Source organism: Lucilia cuprina, chromosome 2 (assembly GCF_022045245.1).
Source record: "Lucilia cuprina isolate Lc7/37 chromosome 2, ASM2204524v1, whole genome shotgun sequence".
NCBI lineage: Eukaryota > Metazoa > Arthropoda > Insecta > Diptera > Calliphoridae > Lucilia > Lucilia cuprina.
Window position 1 is genome coordinate 40033917 of NC_060950.1, and position 18492 is coordinate 40052408.

At 29.6% G+C, this 18492-nt stretch overlaps 1 protein-coding gene across 1 annotated transcript; it reads right to left on the minus strand.

Annotated features, from left to right (window-relative positions):
- Positions 1 to 16207: 16207 nt before the first annotated feature.
- On the minus strand, positions 16208 to 17886 carry LOC111678998 (small nuclear ribonucleoprotein-associated protein B). Its single transcript, XM_023440478.2, has 2 exons — positions 17719 to 17886; positions 16208 to 17664 (listed from the first exon to the last, which is right to left on the minus strand). The coding sequence occupies exons 1-2, from the start codon at positions 17719 to 17721 to the stop codon at positions 17068 to 17070; spliced, it is 600 nt and encodes a 199-aa protein (XP_023296246.1). The 5' UTR covers positions 17722 to 17886; the 3' UTR covers positions 16208 to 17067.
- Between the last annotated feature and the right edge of the window lie 606 nt (positions 17887 to 18492).

Below are 18492 nucleotides of genomic sequence, written 5' to 3' on the forward strand. Positions count from 1 at the left end.
TTTCATCTCCCTCACACTTATGAATTCTCTCGACTTCAAAACATACATTGGCGCTGCTCACTCTTTTGCTGTTAACAAATCAATGATGATGGAAATGTTAGTCAGGGTTGACTAATCAGTCTTGATGTATAAATCCGTCACTGTTGATCAATCACACTTGATGAATATATCAGTCACTGTTGACTAGTCATAATTGATGAATATATCCGTCAAATATGACAGGAATAACTTTTATAATAAAATTCGATTTTTATAATTTTTTTAATATAAAATAAATTAGTTTTTATTGTTATGTTTTAAAACTATATTTAGGTTAATTTTTTTAAATATTTTTTTTGCTTTTGTCTATGGTGGCACTTTTCTACGGCTTTTTTAATACTTTTTTCAAAGTCTAAGGACCCTTGCAGATTAAAAACTGCTGAAATTTGTAGACGATATATATTAATATAGCACAACTTTTTCATAATTTATATTTAAAAGTATAGACATACCTCGTAATACTTTTTGAAATAGCGAAAGCTTAGCAAGCGCTTATTTCCCCCACCTTCCTTCCCAATTGTACTTTTCGAGCAGGTCATCAGTTAACACTGCACGAATGACACAGCTGACATCCTCAGAAGTGCCTTTCAATTTGTGGAAATATGTAATCTGTAAAGAAATATGATTATAAAATATTAAAAAAAAAGAAATAATTTGACTTTTTTACCATTGTTTGGCAAAACACTGAAGATTCTATCTTCTGTTCTACCTCTCCCTCCGCTTCAACTGATTTCAGTGGAAGCATGCTGGCTACTTCATCCAGAAGTTTATTCTGTTTTTCACCAGTCATACGACACACAGAAGTTTCCACATTTTTAATGGCAACCTTACATTCCATTAATACCTTGGACTGGGCCAAGGCTTCGGGCTTTGACAAAAAGCCCGAAAGTTTTTGTTATTTAAATAGTAATAAAAGAAATAATACTTACGCTTGCCTCTAGTTTCTCCAATTTATTGGCAATCTCCTGTTGGTTGGAGACTATTGAACCTTGACCATTGCTCAAAATGCTCTGGTTTTGCATAATAGTTGCTTAAACGAAATAATATTAGATTTTTTAACACGCATATATCATAAGGAGAAATAATTTTATATTTTAAATAAATAATATTGCATACTTACAATTTCTTCAATCTTCTCGAGGCGAGATGAAATATTTTTTAATATTTCCAAAATGTCTTAAATAAAAAAGTAATATTAATTTGTAATCTAATGATAATAAACAAAACTTAACCTTCATTTTTTGCCGCTGATGATGTTGATGGTGGGTTTTCATTTGGATTAAATGTATACGATGTTCTTGGTAGGTTTGCTAAAGAAATTATTTTTTATTTATTAAATTTTTTTAAATTAAAATTTATATAAATAATTGCACATTGATTTTTACTTACCAATCATTTCATGGGAATATTCTTCCCCAAAACCCTCAAATATATTTTGGGAATCCATGTAATTATAATAAAATATATATGTACATTATTATTTATTTATTAAGTTTAATTAAGTTTTATTAAAATAATGCCAGTTAAAAGTGCGGAAACAATTAGTGTGAAAATTCGTGAAAAAGATGGTGAAGAAGGGGAATAAGAAGAAACTTATTTCAAATATATATCTTCCCTTTTAACTACAAAAGTTTCAGTACTTAAACTACTACCAACGACTATTCCTAGATCACTGAATGACTGAAACGGCTCCTCGAAATAGTTTTCAGTCTTTTGAAAATTTTTGCATATAAATTCGTCTAAATTTACAACACTAACTACTTTAATCGGTCCTAATTCTTTGCTGAAACAAAAGCTATCTTTCTCCTTCTTATGATTAATGCTAAAAGATCCTAAATTAGAAACCAAATCGGAATTAAGTCCCTGCCTTTCTTCTAACCTAAGGAATATCTGCTGCAAAATTTTATTTGGTTTCTTTACAATTCCTTTAATATACTGCATATAATTTTCGAATTTGTATGCTGAAAAAGAATCTAATGGTCCGAATTGCTTTACACATTCTGCTAAATGTAATAAGCCATGAATATTAAAACTAATTAATTCGTCACCATATAATCTACCATGAAAACAACGAAATCTTCTAAAACTTTTTGGGAAATATCTGCCTTTCTAATATGGGACATTTCACTAGACAGAAGCCATATTGCACTATGTAACAACAAAAAATGATAATATTGATCACTGCTGACACAATCTTTCAAAATATAAATACCTGTATAAAGTAAAAACTGCCTAAATTCAGTAGATTTCCAATTACTAATTTCATCTAAACTCCTAGGTGTACGACAAAATTCTGATGGAACATACTTAGCTACAAAACATATCTTTTTATTGACTAAGAGCTTAAGCAATTTCTTAGTTACTCCTAAATCTACTAAATGCATACTATCTAACGGAAATTGAGAAACCATTTCAAAACCTGAGTCTTCTAAAACACTTCTTTTTTCCCCAAACTCTTCCGAATGATGAAAAGGATGACATCTCAATTGAAATGTTATGTCTGTTCTTGGAACGCTAGCTTCCTTCAAAAAACACACTCTTCTCTACTTATATAGCCCTTCCTGACAACATTTGGAGCAACCATTTTTGCTATTGTGGGACACTACACCTGCAACAAATGCTCTAGCCGGGGAATCGCAAATAAACATTTATATTTATACTTTATACAGGTATAAATACCTGTATAAAGTAAAAACTGCCTAAATTCAGTAGATTTCCAATTACTAATTTCATCTAAACTCCTAGGTGTACGACAAAATTCTGATGGAACATACTTAGCTACAAAACATATCTTTTTATTAACTAAGAGCTTAAGCAATTTCTTAGTTACTCCTAAATCTACTAAATGCATACTATCTAACGGAAATTGAGAAACCATTTCAAAACCTGAGTCTTCTAAAACACTTCTTTTTTCCCCAAACTCTTCCGAATGATGAAAAGGATGACATCTAAATTGAAATGTTATGTCTGTTCTTGGAACGCTAGCTTCCTTCAAAAAACACACTCTTCTCTCCTTATATAGCCCTTCCTGACAACATTTGGAGCAACCATTTTTGCTATTGTGGGACACTACACCTGCAACAAATGCCCTAGCCGGAGAATCGCAAATAAACAAGCGAACATTAAATTTTAACAGCTTTTCTCTGTTCCCTACCTTAACACCATGTTCTCTAAGCAACACTACTTCCGCACAGAAATCAGCCATAAAGCTATTCAAATTTTGTGGCTTCTTAAATCTTAAAATGGGCCACAAAACTCTATTTGAACTCTTGAAAAGTTTAAGACCATCAACGCCTACATCAATCAAAACTTCATCTTTACCATATAAATATTCAAAAGAACCTGAAAGAAAAAATTTCTGAATACCTAAATATAAAAATTCACCATTTTCTATTGTTGAAATTGGAATATTTTCCCTAATTGTATTAAAAAGAGTTTTTGCCGACAATGGCAAATCTTCCACTCCTACCCTATTTAGCGTATGCAATAAATCCTCCAATGCAGTCTGAGAAATTTTATTCCTAACAGCCCACAATTTAATCTCCTCACACTTGCCTTTAATATCAGAATTTCCCTGAAAATTAGAATTGTTTCCTATAATTTCAGATGGCTCTAAATTTTCGTTATCAAACCCTACAAATTCTGTCTCAGAAACATCATTATCAATTTCTCCTACAATATCAGATAAACTACAACCTGGCTCAGAATCTGCATTACCAATTTCTTCTACAATTGATTTATTATTTTCTATAAAACTTTTATATTTTTTATGTTGGACTCATATGTCCTTTTTTCAATGCTAAGGCGTTTTTGCAATTGCCTTTTATCCGTAATAAAATAGTTTAAAAAATTATTTTATCTTTATTTTTTTAGGTTGGTTTTCTTTCTTTTTAATTTTTTTCTTGTTTTTTAAGTTTTCTTATTGTTTTTAAGTTTTTTTTATTGTTTTTTAAGTTAATTCTTGTTTATTATTTTTAATTTAATTTTTCACTTTATTTGTTCAATTTGTAACGACAGAAAATACAACAATGTAAATCAGTTACAGTCATTTTACCTGTCATATGACTGTCACTTGTGATGGAAATAACCATTTTAATAAAATATTAATTAAAATGTAGTTGTTTCGCTCTTGCATATGCATTCCTTACCACTTTATAAATTTTTCTAACAATGGCAAAAACAATAATTTTTACGGCAAAAAATGCAACCCTCTACCATAACAGTGACGGTCATTTTACCAGTCATTTTACCGTCATTATTGATGAAAACATTCCTAACATTTTTTTCAAACCATTCTATAAAGATAATGTATTAGTAATAATAATTTTTCATGTGTTAGTTTCAGTCATTCATTTCTTGTAGGGTACTCGGTATTGTAGTCTTAGTTAGTTAGTTTGAAAGGAGGATGTATACACATCAAAACCAAAGAAATACACCTAGGCCTCTATCGGGCCTGTTGTGCGCTCCTTAACCAGTGCCACAGGAGGCAATCGAACCCACCACCTCCGGTCTACCAGACTAGAACACTAACCACTAATCTACCGGAGGCCACTTGTAGTCTTAAGGTAATTTGATTTTCAAAAATATTACTGATTTTTTGACATACGATAGGTTTTCATAAATTTTTTAAAACAATTCAAAAACTTTTTATTTTCACACATATTCGATATGTATTTTATAAATACAATAAAAAACAAACAGGGTAAAATACATTAAAAATAAGAACGAAAAGTGCATAAACAATTAAAAATTGGATAAAAAATATCACAAATGTTATAGTGTAAACATAAAATGTATTTTTCGGATTGATTTTTTGAAAGTCCGAATTATTTTCATAATATTTTTAATTTGAAGTGTGTAAATACTCAGTATTGTAGTCTGAATATGCCTTTAAGTATATCGTTTAAATTATGATTCTATAATCGACTTTCGAAAAACTCACTTTTGTAGACGCACATAAAGAAAACAACCCGGCGAAAAATAAAACAAACCGTTGCAGCTGTTTTATCAAAATAAATATTTTATTGGTGTAGTGATTTATTTTTGTTTACAAATATGTGTTTCTGAACGTGCAAAAGACGCAAAAACTCGTTTTTATTATTTACATTTTCAATATGTGTTTATGGACGTAGAAAAGATTAAAAAAATTGATTTTCATGATTTACTTTAAAAAAATTATTTTTAATCAATTAAAATATGTATGTATATAAATACGGAAAGGAACAAACATAGGTTCTAGGGTGTGTACTACAACAACAATCTTTTTTATGTGATCGGTCCTTTATGGGCCGATTCAAAAAAAAAAAAATAGTACAAAAGTTTTGGCTTGTAAGAAAGTTACGTGTGTCGCATTTCATCGCTTCACTCGTATTTTTATACCCTTCACCTTTGTGAGAAGGGTATATATAAGTTTGTCATTCCGTTTGCAATTTCTATAATACAATTTTCCGACCCTATAAAGTATATATATTCTTGATCCTTATAGATAGCGGAGTCGATTAAGCCATGTCCGTCTGTCTGTCTGTTGAAATCAGTTTTTAGAGGACCCCAGATATCGGCGAGATCCGAATCTTCAATAATTCTATTAGACATGCTTTCGAGAAGATCGCTATTTAAAATCAGCAAAATCGGTTGGTAAATAACGGAGATATGAGCAAAAATCCGAGACAACCTCTGAAAATTTCATCAAAAAATTGTTAAAAAGAAACAAAAACACTGTACATAGAAAAAGATGTACACGTGTGTGTAGATGTATTTGGTTTTATTCAGCTGTGTATTTTTTTGTATGTTTGGAATCCAAACATACAAAAAATACACAGCAAAAAAATATGATTTGCATTTTTTGTTAAAATAATTTTCCCTTTTGTTTTGCAAATATATTTTTTAATGAATAGAAAAAAGTATTTAAAACGTTTTCAATTATATGAGATTAGATTGTGAGTTGTTGTACAATAATTTTTATGCGAATAATGTAAGTTTGAAATTTAAAACTAACACAAATTTTTTCCAAGTGCTTTATAAAACAATTTTTTTTACGATAAACAAAAACAAAATCTACGTCTCGTCAATGTTTACCAGCAATGAATCAGAGTCGACCGGCTTCGAGTCGGAGCTTAGCCGCCGCCGAACTATATTTAGTTGCTTGAGACGCCGCCGAAACATTCGGCTTAAATCGACTCAATTTTTTTTAATGTTTTTATTAACTAGACTGTAAGATCAATTATGTTTAAAATACACTATGGTGAAGGGCATATAGTAGTATATAAGCGAAATTAATTGTCAAGGACCTAAGTCCCCTGTCAAAGACCTAACTGGTGAGAATGTATTAGTAGAAGCACACAAATAAACGCAGTTGTTCAAAAGGTACCAAATAAAAAATGTATTTTTTGACGTTATTTTTTTGTGTGTTAATAATGGAATTTTATATGCTAGTGAATGAAAATATTGGTTAATTATTTTTTGGAAAAGATATTTTATCTTAAAACATATTATAAACACGTCTTTTCGTCATTTTTTCTGCACTAATGCAAAATGAAAAAAGTATGTAAAATACTTTTTTAATTTTCAATACGAACATGTACAACTTTTCTTTTTTCAGTTTTAATTAAAATTAAATGTCAAAAAATAAAAAATATATTTTTTTCGTTTGCAAAATATAAATTATTTTCGGGGTTTTAAATTAATGAAAAGTGTTGCAAAAAATAATAAACATTAAGTTTAAGTGATAAGAAAAACTAATAAGTGCTAATATCCTCGCAATTTTGCGAAGAAAATTTGAAGTTTAGTGAGTGACTTTAGTTCTCACAAGTTTGTTTCATTTTCTCAGAGCTCGTCTGTGTGAAGAGAATAAGAACTTGTTTTTGAAAACTGCTTCAGTTTCGCCTATATGTACTACTATATGGTGAAGGGTATATAAGATTCGGCACAGCCGAATATAGCACTCTTACTTGTTAAGACATTAATGAGCTTTAAAGCCATTTCCTGAAGTGAACCCAATAAGGGAATTATGGCCCTATCCACATAAATGTTGGTAAAGTGATTTTGTCATTTTCAAAAGGGGACCATATATGGGGGTAGGGTCATTTATATTCCGATCCTAAAAAAATTGGTTAAAAGGTTTTGGTTGGTAAGAAACTTACTTATACCGAATTTCATCGCTATACTCGAATTTTTAAGCCAGTATTGAGTGTAAAAGTCATTTTCTGAAAGGGACCTTATATAGGGGGTAGGGTCATTTATAGGCCGATCCTAAGAAAAATTGGTAGGGATGTTTCGGTTCGTAAGAAACTTACTTATACCGAATTTCATCGCTTTACTCGTATTTTTATGCCAGTATTGAGAGTTAAAGTCATTTATGGGCTGATCCTAAAAAAAATGGTGGAGAGGTTTTGGTTCGTAAGAAACTAATTTATACCAAATTTCATAGATATACACACATTTTTGGGCCAGTAATGAGTTTTTTTAAGGGGACCTTTATGGGGGGTTAAGTCAATTATGAACGGATCTTAAAAAAATTTTGTATAAAGACTTTGGCTCATATGAAACCTATTTATGTCGAATTTCATCGCTATACTCCTACTTCTAAAGCAGTTATGCCTGTTAAAGCTGTTTTCATGAGGTCAACTTGTATGGGGGCTATCCGAAAAAGTGGACCGATATGACCCATTTTCAATACCAAACAAACTTTAGCAATAGGGAATATTTATGCAAAATTTCAACTGTCTAGCTGCTCTCGTGTGGACCCTATCGTGATTTCAACAGACGTACGGACATGGCTAGATCGTCTTAGAATTTAATAAGGACCCGGAATATATACAGTGCCGGTAAAAAATAGCACTTCTATCGAGCATATGCTTTCTCTTCATATGAAACTTTTACTATACATTTCACTTTGTTTTTAGGTTTACTGTAATATACTGTAATATGAATACTATCTTTCTAAAAAACATCAACTCTCTTAACTTCTACCTTTGTTTTGTATTAAAGAATTTTAAGAGTGCAATGTAAAATGTAACGGTAAAAAAATAGTACTGATCTTTGTTTTGCTTTGTACGCTGCTTCTTTTGTATAAATTTGTTATTTTGATGCGTGTTCTGTAATTAGGCAATTTATTTTTAAAAATATAATACATTTTCGTGATAAAAGTATTAAAGATTTACCAATAATGGGCCGCGGAAAACATTGTACGGAAGAAAAAAGAGAAATAATTAAAAAAATGTACTCAGAAGGCAAAACATACGCCGAAATAGGACAAATACTCAACTGTTCAAATAAAATGATTCGGAACGCTCTTGTATACACAAAAAATATCGAAACTCGTGGAAGAAAACGAGCCATGTCCAACTTATTGGTAAAAAGATTGGTCCGCGAAAGCAGAAAAGATCCGTTTAAGCCAGCTACAGTGCTAAAAAAGGAGCTTCAGATAGAAGCATGTGTTGAAACAGTTCGTAATCGATTGAGAGAAAATAATCTTAAAGCTTGTAGCCCACGAAAAGTTCCACTGTTGTTATCAAAACATGTGCGAAATCGTATGGAATTTGCAAAACAGCACCTTAACTGGACAGTCACTAAATGGAGAAATATTTTGTGGACGGATGAGAGCAAAATTGTGCTGTATGGTGGAAAAGGATCTCGTTCGTATGTAAGACGACCACCTAATTTAGAATATAACCCAAGGTTCACTTCTAAGACCATAAAGCACGGAGGTTCAAGTGTAATGGTTTGGGCATGTTTTTCATACTATGGAGTGGGGCCAATATATTGGATAAAAACCATAATGGATCAACATGTTTACGTGTTATGGGTCTTCCAACAAGACAACGACCCCAAACATACCAGCAGAAAGGCTCGTCAATGGTTTTTAGAAAATTCCATTAATATTATGAAGTGGCCTGCTCAGTCGCCAGACCTGAACCCCATTGAAAATCTTTGGGCGGACGTCAAAAAAAGTGTGTCGGAAGCAAAAACCTACTAACAACGAGCAGCTATGGAAAGTAATTAAGGAGTCGTGGGAAAAAATTCCGAAAAAAAGATGTGAGGACTTAGTCAATTCAATGCCAAATCGATGTGCTGCGGTTATTGCCAACAAAGGCCATGCAACAAAATATTATAACCTTCCATTTATTTAGTTTTATGATTTATTTTACATTTTCTTATTTTTTTTTCTCTTTTTTTATTGTATTATTTTGTTTTTGTATAAGCTAATATTCATAGTGCTATTTTTTTACCGGCCAAATTTGAAGTGCCAATTGTTTTTTGCTAATAATATTTTTCGAACTAAATAAATATAACAAATTTTGTTGTTTTTTTAATGCAATTAAATATCTCATTTCATTAACGTGTTTCAAGCTCAATTCAAATACAATATACAAGTTGAAATCAAGTACAAAGTCTAACAATGGCTAAAGTGCTATTTTTTCCCGGCACTGTATACTTTTATGTGTCTATGACCAATACAAACGTAATGACAAAATCAATATACCCCCATCTTTTTTGATGGTGGGTATAAAAAAATTCCGTAATTTTCGAAACAATTTGAAAAAATCGTAAAAAGTCGACTTTTTCATGTACAAATATTGCCTTTAACTTACTTTTAAGTAAAAATTACCCTACTAATAATGTAAATAAAGTAATAATGTCAACTTAAACTAGCTTTCATTAGGTTTGTTCGAATACATTTCTAGTAAAAGTATTAAAACAAGAGAAAAATAAAAAATATTCTCAAAAATATAAAATGTAAACGAACGAAATTCAAGTAAATTTTGTTTCATTGTCATTATATTAGCCCAATTCACGAGCTGGTGTATTTTTGCAATTGTAAATATTTGCTATTAATTGTGAATGATTTTTTCTGCTTTTATTTACAACACTAATTGCTAGTGTCCGATCGTACGTTCGGGTACGAGTTCGGTAAAAAGTGAGGTTCGGCCATTGTTCGGTGTTCGGCGAAATTTAGACTTTTTAGAAAATGTTTATATATCATATTTTTACATTATCTTTATATTATATATATTTTTTACTTTTTTGGAAACTGAAATTTTACTGATTTGATAAAATTTATTTTGATTAGACATTTTGACAGATATTTAAAAGAAATTTTGATCACCTTGGATCATAATATGATCATGTATAAATACAAAAATATCATGATGAAATATTTTGACGGTATTTAATCATAATAAGATATTTTAAAATTGTTACAATAACGATAATATATTTAGACTATAATCATAATTTTAGCCATGTTTTTCTCTGCGTGCTCTTACAGAGAATTATATCATTGTCAATCAGTGTTGCCACAACAAAATTTTTTTCTAACCAAAATTCGAATAAAAAATAACCACATTAAGAAAAAAGTAAACAAAATTATTTTATTTGTTTTATGTTTACATTTGGACATTAAAATAACAAATTCATTTTCTAAAGTGGAACTATGTTATAATACTATGGTATTATAGAGACAGTTATGAGCGTTAAAGTAATTTTCTGTACGGGATCTTATATGAGACGTATGGTCAATTATGGACCAATACTCATAAAATCTGACGGATATATTTTAGTTCCTTTAAACCTTGATTATGTTGAAATGTTTTGCTATATTGCAGTACATTATAAGCTTTAAAGTCACTTTCATAGGAGACTTTTTATGGGGGATAGATTCAATTATATACCGATACTCATAAATTTTGACAAATACATTTCCAATAAAACTTTTTATATTGAATTTCATCGCTATTGATACTTTTTTAAGCAATATAGTAATTTTCTGAATAGGGCATAATATGGGGCTAGGTGAAATCGTTGACCGATATTTCGCATTTTCAATACCAATCAAACTGGGTAAAAAAAAAATATTTTGGCAAAACATTTCAGTTTTCTATCTTGTTTCTTTTCAACTCTATCGTGTTTTCAACAATAAATATGTCTCTTCGCAGATTCGTTAACAAATGCAATTAATATTTATTTAAAAAAAATAACTGAGTTTTTAACGCGTTTTAGCGCAATTTAAAAATACTACACAAATGACTTTTTGAAAAACAATTTTAAATTATGAAATTCTTATCATTTTATGTACAGATTTGGAGATTTCATTCGAAATTTGGATTTAAATTATAGTTCCATATAGTGGATGTTAGCATTACATTCATAACTTCAGAAATATTTGTAAACGTAATCTATCCAAATTATCCGACAAATTGACCAAAATATAGAATTTAAGGCGGTAAAATAAAAACTAGTATACAACATCATCTAGAAAATGTAAATAAAGAACTAAAAGTCATGGTGAGATAGTAGAAGTCAAAGGTCATGAGTATCAAATCTTTGCATATATCGTGATCATTGTTCGTCGTACGAGTTTAGATGTTATTACAACTTTTGTATACAAAACAATTTCATTTTTCTTAGCTGTGTTACTTAAAAATATCAGTTGATTAATACTTTAAAGATATTGTGATACTATTCTTGCATCAATTATTTATTCTTATTAAATCATTTATCTTAGATTTTCGGCAAATTAGCACAGTATTTATTTATTCAAAATTTCAAATAGGTATAGAAGTTGCAATTATACTTTAAATTTTAAATTTAATTTTGAGGATATAGTCTGCGTACTTAGACTATTCCCACCAATTTTTTCATATAAGTATCGCTAGTTCTTTATAATATTAAAAAAAGGACAGACGAGTTTGAATCGACCCAAAATGTGATTTTAAGTTCATTGATGCACCAAAAGGAGATAGAGGATTCATTATTCACGGTGTTAAATTGACTATTGTAAATAAAATAATATTACGGTGTTGTTATGATTTAAATCTCCTCATTTAATATGTGGAAAACTCATAGGTACTTTTGCTAAATCCTAACCAATTAAGATATCTAAAAATACCTTTGTGCACATAAGTATAACCAGTAGATGTATAAATTGTAGTAATAAACAAATTTCGAATAGTTAGAAAAAATCAAAATATTACCAAAATTCAAAACAGGGCGATATGTATATTTACATAATTGATTTAAAACTAGAGATAAAAGAATTTTTTTTAATTTTATTTTTGGAATAAAAGCAAACAGCATTTTTACTCCATTTACACATACACGAAATCTAGTAGATTTCGTTTAAAATCTTTTCAAAAATCTAGACCGTTTACAGTTATTATTTTTGGCATTTAGGAAGATTTCAATTTTCGAACATTTCTTGATTTTGAGCTTGATGTGAAAAATAAGAAGGAAAAATTGGATATTTGTTAACATTTTATTTATAATAAAAAATAGATAGGTATTTAAATATAATCTTACCTTCTATTTTAAATAAACTTTTCATTCATGTTTTTCAATTAATAAAATTTTTTTGACAAATAAATTTTTTTTGTTTCTTTTGTTTTTCTTGTGTAGCGTCGTATTTTTTAGTATTATTTAGGAAAAAACAGAGTTGCATCGCTAAAAACTATTAGATTTTGAGTAGATTTTAACGAAATCTAGTTACGAAGTCGATTTTGTTCTGTACGGGAAATCTAGTAAAAATCAACTAGATTTGGCTCGAAATCTCATAAGTACTAGATTTCGTGGATGTGTAAATGGGGTATTAGTTCAATTGTTTGCAAAAAATAACCAAAACGAAAAAATAATTCACATGTACACATGCAAAATAAAAATAGCCAATTTTGGTTAATAATAACCAAAGTGGCAACACTGTCGTCAATGAATCGTTTAAAAAACAAAAATTAAGGTATTAAGATATATGCATTTCACAAAAACAGTTTGTTATTAGAAATTTATCACTCTCTGGGATTCGGAATTAGTTCGGAATAACTGACCCAATTGCTAATTAAAGACCCTTTTCAAAAAATCTTCCACAAGTTCATAATTTGGTTTTAAATGTTATAAATTTAATACTTTTCAATCATAAATGCGTTTTTCATTTAAGAAAAAAGTTCGGTGTTACCGAACTTTGAAAACCGAACAAAGTTCGGGTTCGGCCGAACTTTCAAGTTTACTGAAGTTCGGGTTCCGTACCGAACTAATTGCAAACACACAAAATACAAGGCTTTTCGCTTTAAATTCGTTCTTACCTCTATCACCGGTGCTTCTAGAAGATACATATATTACAAACCTATTTGTCGTCTTCGGTCCATTTTTGTTCAATTTCTTCTTTTTTATTTTTCTTGTTTTTAATTTTTTTTATATAAATTTTTTATTTTTTGAGTTGTCAGTATAATTTGTTATTGTATTGTAAAATTATACAAAATCATTTGCAAATGCAATGATACAAGACCATTTACACTATTGAAAAAATTTAAAACAAATTGTACGAAATTTTATTCAAGTAATTTAATACAAAACAAATTTTGTTTTACTTCTTTTTACTCGATATAAATATTCAAGCCAAAAACAATTTTACATTTTTAAAAAATTTTAAAAAACTTAAAAATATCGTAAAAAATTCTAAAACTAGTAAAAAGTTGTATGAAAGTTTTGGTCCACACTGGGAAACTTTTGTTGAGAATCTTTTTATTTTATGTGTGAGTGAAAGAGATGTTGATATTTCTTTCTCTTTCTATCACACACAAAAATCAAAAGTTTCACGAAAAAGTTTTCCAGTGTGAGTCGGCACTAAACGAACAGACTTATTATTGCAAGGTTCAAAATAGTCGACTTATAAATTTACTGACCGAATTATCAGTGCTGCTAAGTTTCTACAAGTAAAACAACAATTTACTGTGAGTACCCGTTCTCCTTCGTTTTTTTGCCTTGGGAAAGATTTTCGCTCTTTAACAAACTTTTATGAATTTTTATCAAACTTTTTACAATTTTTAAAAAATTTTGTTCGGAGGTCTATCTGTAAACGTCAAATGAGAAAATGAAGGCCGGACCTCCCTCTACAGGTCCCCATATTTCGATTTGGCACAAAGTTAAAATTGGATGTTTATTGTACAAAAACAAATTAAGTGATTTTGTTCTAAAACAGTTTTTGAAAATTTTGTTCGGAGGCCTATCTGTAAACATGAAAATTAAATATGAGGAAATGTAGACCGGACCTCCCCCTATTGGTCCCCATATTTCGAATTTTGGCACAAACTAAAAATTGGACCTTATGATCAAAAAAATTGTTTTTTCTTATTATTTTTAACAAATATAAGTTATTTAGAACAATAACAGAATTAAAATTAAATATTACTCTTTGGGTTTTACTTATAAATGTAAGTATTTATGATTATAATTACTAATTATTAGATTTTGTTTTAAATAGTTTTATTTCAGTGAATATTCAGTTTAAATTGATATAAACCACATAAATATATATGAATTTTGTACTAAATTTATGTACAATAACTTGGCAGCACTGGCAGAAACAATCAATTTTCGTCTGCACATATTTCTCAGAGAGGATTTTTATTTATTCTCTCTGAAAAATATAAAAGTTTGCCATAAAGTTTGTTAAGTTTAGATCGGAATAGAATTCTGTGACAGGCCTAATATACACTTAAAGACATACAGATTTGTATGTCTTTAAGCGGGGGTTTTGAAAAGGTTTGTGATTTTTATACCCTTCACCTTCGTGAGAAGGGTATATAAGTTTGTCATTCCGTTTGTAATTTCTATAATATAATTTTCCGACCCTATAAAGTATATATATATATTCTGGATCCTTATAGATGGCGGAGTCGATTAAGCCATATCCGTCTGTATGTCTGTTGAAATCAGTTTTTAGAGGACACAGATATCGTCGAGATCCGAATCTTCAATAATTCTATTAGACATGCTTTCGAGAAGATTGCTATTTAAAATCAGCAAAATCGGTCGGTAAATAACGGAGATATGAGCAAAAATCCGAGACAACCTCTGAAAATTTCATCAAAAAATTGTTATAAAAGCAACAACAACACTGTATATAGAAAAAGATGTACACGTGTGTGTGTAGATTTATTTGGTTTTATTCAGCTGTGTATTTTTTTGTATGTTTGGAATCCAAACATACAAAAAAATACACAGCAAAAAAATATGATTTGCATTGTTTGTTAAAATAAAATATTTTTCCCTTTTGTTTTGCAAATATATTTTTTAATGAATAAAAAAAACTATTTAAAACGTTTTTAATTATATGAGAGTAGATTGTGAGTTATTGTACAATAATTTTTATGCGAATAATGTAAGTTTGAAATTTAAAACTAACACACATTTTTTTTACGATAAACAAAAACAAAATCTACGTCTCGTCAATGTTTACCACAATGAATACGAAAGTGTTGTTGTTTTACTCTTGCTTATATACTGTTAAGAACAACAACAACGTATTGCTAGTGTTAAGCGCATATAAGTGTATAGAAAACACACTGTCATAGCTAAGCGCATTTATTTCGTTTAGCGTTGTTGTTGTTCTTTTTGTTTAGCTTTTGATGTAATAATAATGTAGTCGGGAAAAAATTTAAAATGTATAAAACATGTTTAAAATAAACTATGGTGAAGGGTATATAAGATTCGACACAGCCGAATATAGCACTCTTACTATTTTAATTTAGCATTTACTTTGATTATAAATTTAAGGTCTCATTCATAATTGAATTTTTGTTTTATAAAGGTTTGTAAATCAATAAAGGGTTTAATTTATTTTATTACTGTAGTATCGACTTATTCAATAGAATATATTATAAATTGAAAAATGTTTAACATATGGGTCGAGGCAAGCTTTAATGTCAATTTACATGGTAGAATACCCAGAAGAATTCATTTGCTTCGACAAAAATTTAAGAAATGGCTTAGTTTCGTTAGAATTCACTCATATTGGTCCGGACTATAAGATGCAAAAAATGGCGTTGTATATAATGAACCAACGATACTATTCCCGACTCCATGACACGATTTCAATAGGGAAACATCCTAGAAAATGTTATGTTGCCTAATGCTATTGCTTTAAAGATTACAATGTTGCCTGTTGCCCAAGTCAGCCATCTGATCACATTTCTCCCCAAAACCTCTATGGGAATTCCAAATAAGGATCAATTGCAGTGTGGGAAGTTATGCAAATCCATCATTTTAAAACTTTTTTAAGAAAACTGAAAGCTATTTATGATTTTAGTTCTTCCTTTTTTTATTTCATATCTTTTAAAAAAAAATATTTTTGTTTACATTTTAACTTATCTTCAATATTTCATTATAAGCTTTTAAACAAAAGTTTTACTGATATTTATTTTTTGTCCATATGTGTATGTTCCAGATTCTATGACATAAAATTAAGTTATGTTTATCAGAGACTTTCTGTCTTATTGATTGAATGCTTATTTATTTTAAATTGTACATACATAATAAAACTAGAATAGGTTTTATCATAGCTGTAAAATTTCAATTACGATTAATAATCAATTAAATTATTTTTCAAAAATAATCGTAATGATTATTTAATTTTCTGGTATAAAATTTCTGATTATTGATTAAGATTAAAATTAATCTAAAAATAATCAGGATTAATTAAAATTAATAAAAATAATTAAATAATTAATTTGATTATTTTCAACGATTAATTTTGATTTTTTTATTAATTTCAATATATTTGGTACAATTCTCTATCTTTTTTCATTACGTGTAATGGAAAACTGTTTTTCAAGTTACGCACTATTTGATTATATGACTTTTATTGAAAATAATATATTTATCAAGGGTTGAAAATCTTGATCTCAACTCAATTACTGCAACCTTTACGAAATTAGTCTCAAGAATACGTAATTTTTAGCGGGTTGCCGGAAAAATAATTAAATTTTTCTTAAAACTTTTCTTTTGGGAGAAAATTATACTAAATATATGGAAAATAATCAAAATTAATCATAATAAATCCTTAAAAATAATCAACTATTTTTTTGATTATTTTCATTAATTTCAATTAATCCCTGATTATTTATAGATTATTTTTAATCGTAATCAACAATTAATTAAAAAAATTGAAAATAATCGTACCTATTTAATAAAAATAATCTAATTAATAATGATTACGATTATTAATCATTATTTTACAGCTATGGTTCTAATATATTAATGTTAATAACCACCTCTACCTGGCGGTGGTGCACCTCTTAACATTCCAGGGGGGGGACCTCTCATTGGTGGTGGAGCGCCGCGACCCATAGCACCAGGCATTGGTGGAATTCCGCCTGGCATCATACTTGGTGGTGGTCCTCCCATCATTGGTGCTCGTGGTACACCCCTGCCCATAGGAGCCATATGTTGTTGCGCTGGACCACCAACACCACGTACTGGACCTTGTAGGCCTGCCGGAACTGAAGATATATTAACAGGCACACCCCTACCGGAAGCGCGACCCATACCAGGGCCGGGTGCAGCACCTGGAAGCGGAACACGGGGTAAACCCTCCTCTGGTGGCGGTGGTCCTTCAACAGTAAGTGAAACAATATTTTCTCCTCGCAATAACACGAATCCCAATACTCGTTTTTCTTCTCTTTCCGGGACTTTTGCATTTTTAGAACGAATCTTTCGAAACTCTTCACAATCTCCAAGAATAAGATTCATGTGTTTATCAAAGGCTTTGAAAGTTCCAATAAATGTACGCGAATCTTGAAGAACAATACGCACCCGGTAGTTTAGGTGTTGTATCATCTTATTATTTTTCCCAATCGTCTAGAAAATAAATATTATTTTAATATTGTCAAAAATAAATACAAGATAATTTACCATTTTTGTTTTTAATTTCCAATATCTATAATAAAGTACAGACCAAGTCGATGGCAGCACAACGTTTACAAGTACAGACCAAGTCGATGCTAGCCGGAGCCCTGCGCCGACAAATATTAACGGCGGCGGCGACTGACACTATATATGTCGGCGGCGGCTTAAAATCGAATGTAAGCCGGCAAAAGGCTCAGCTAGTCTCTACGTTCCGTTCCGTGATGAATCAGCTAATTCGTATTTGGCTTACGAAAACTTGTGTAAGTCGTTAGTTTGGCCGTAACGTTGAAATTGCGTTGCGAATGAACCTGTAGAAAATAGAATTCAATCCGCAACGTTAAGTGACTGCTATAAACAGCTGACATAAAATACAAAAAAGATGTAAACAAGAAAAAACAGTGATGTTAATGTTTTAAAAATAATGTACATCCAAAAAATTTTAATTATGTATTACGATTAATTGAAATAATTTAAAATTAAACATTAAAATTAATGTACTTCTTATATTAGTAAATATTTATTAAAAAAATTATACTAAATGCTATGAAGTTTAAAATTAAAAAACAAAGCGCGAAAACTATAAAGAAAGAAAAATAAATCTCTGAAATTTGTCAAAGAAAATATCAAAGTTGACATTACTTTCAACATAAATGCCATAGAAAAAAAGAAAAGACCAAGAAAGAAATTAAAAAAAATTGTTGCATCAATATCTGAACATTCCGAGATATTATCACTTTCAAAATTCATTTTTATTTATTTATTTTAATATAAGCGCCAAAT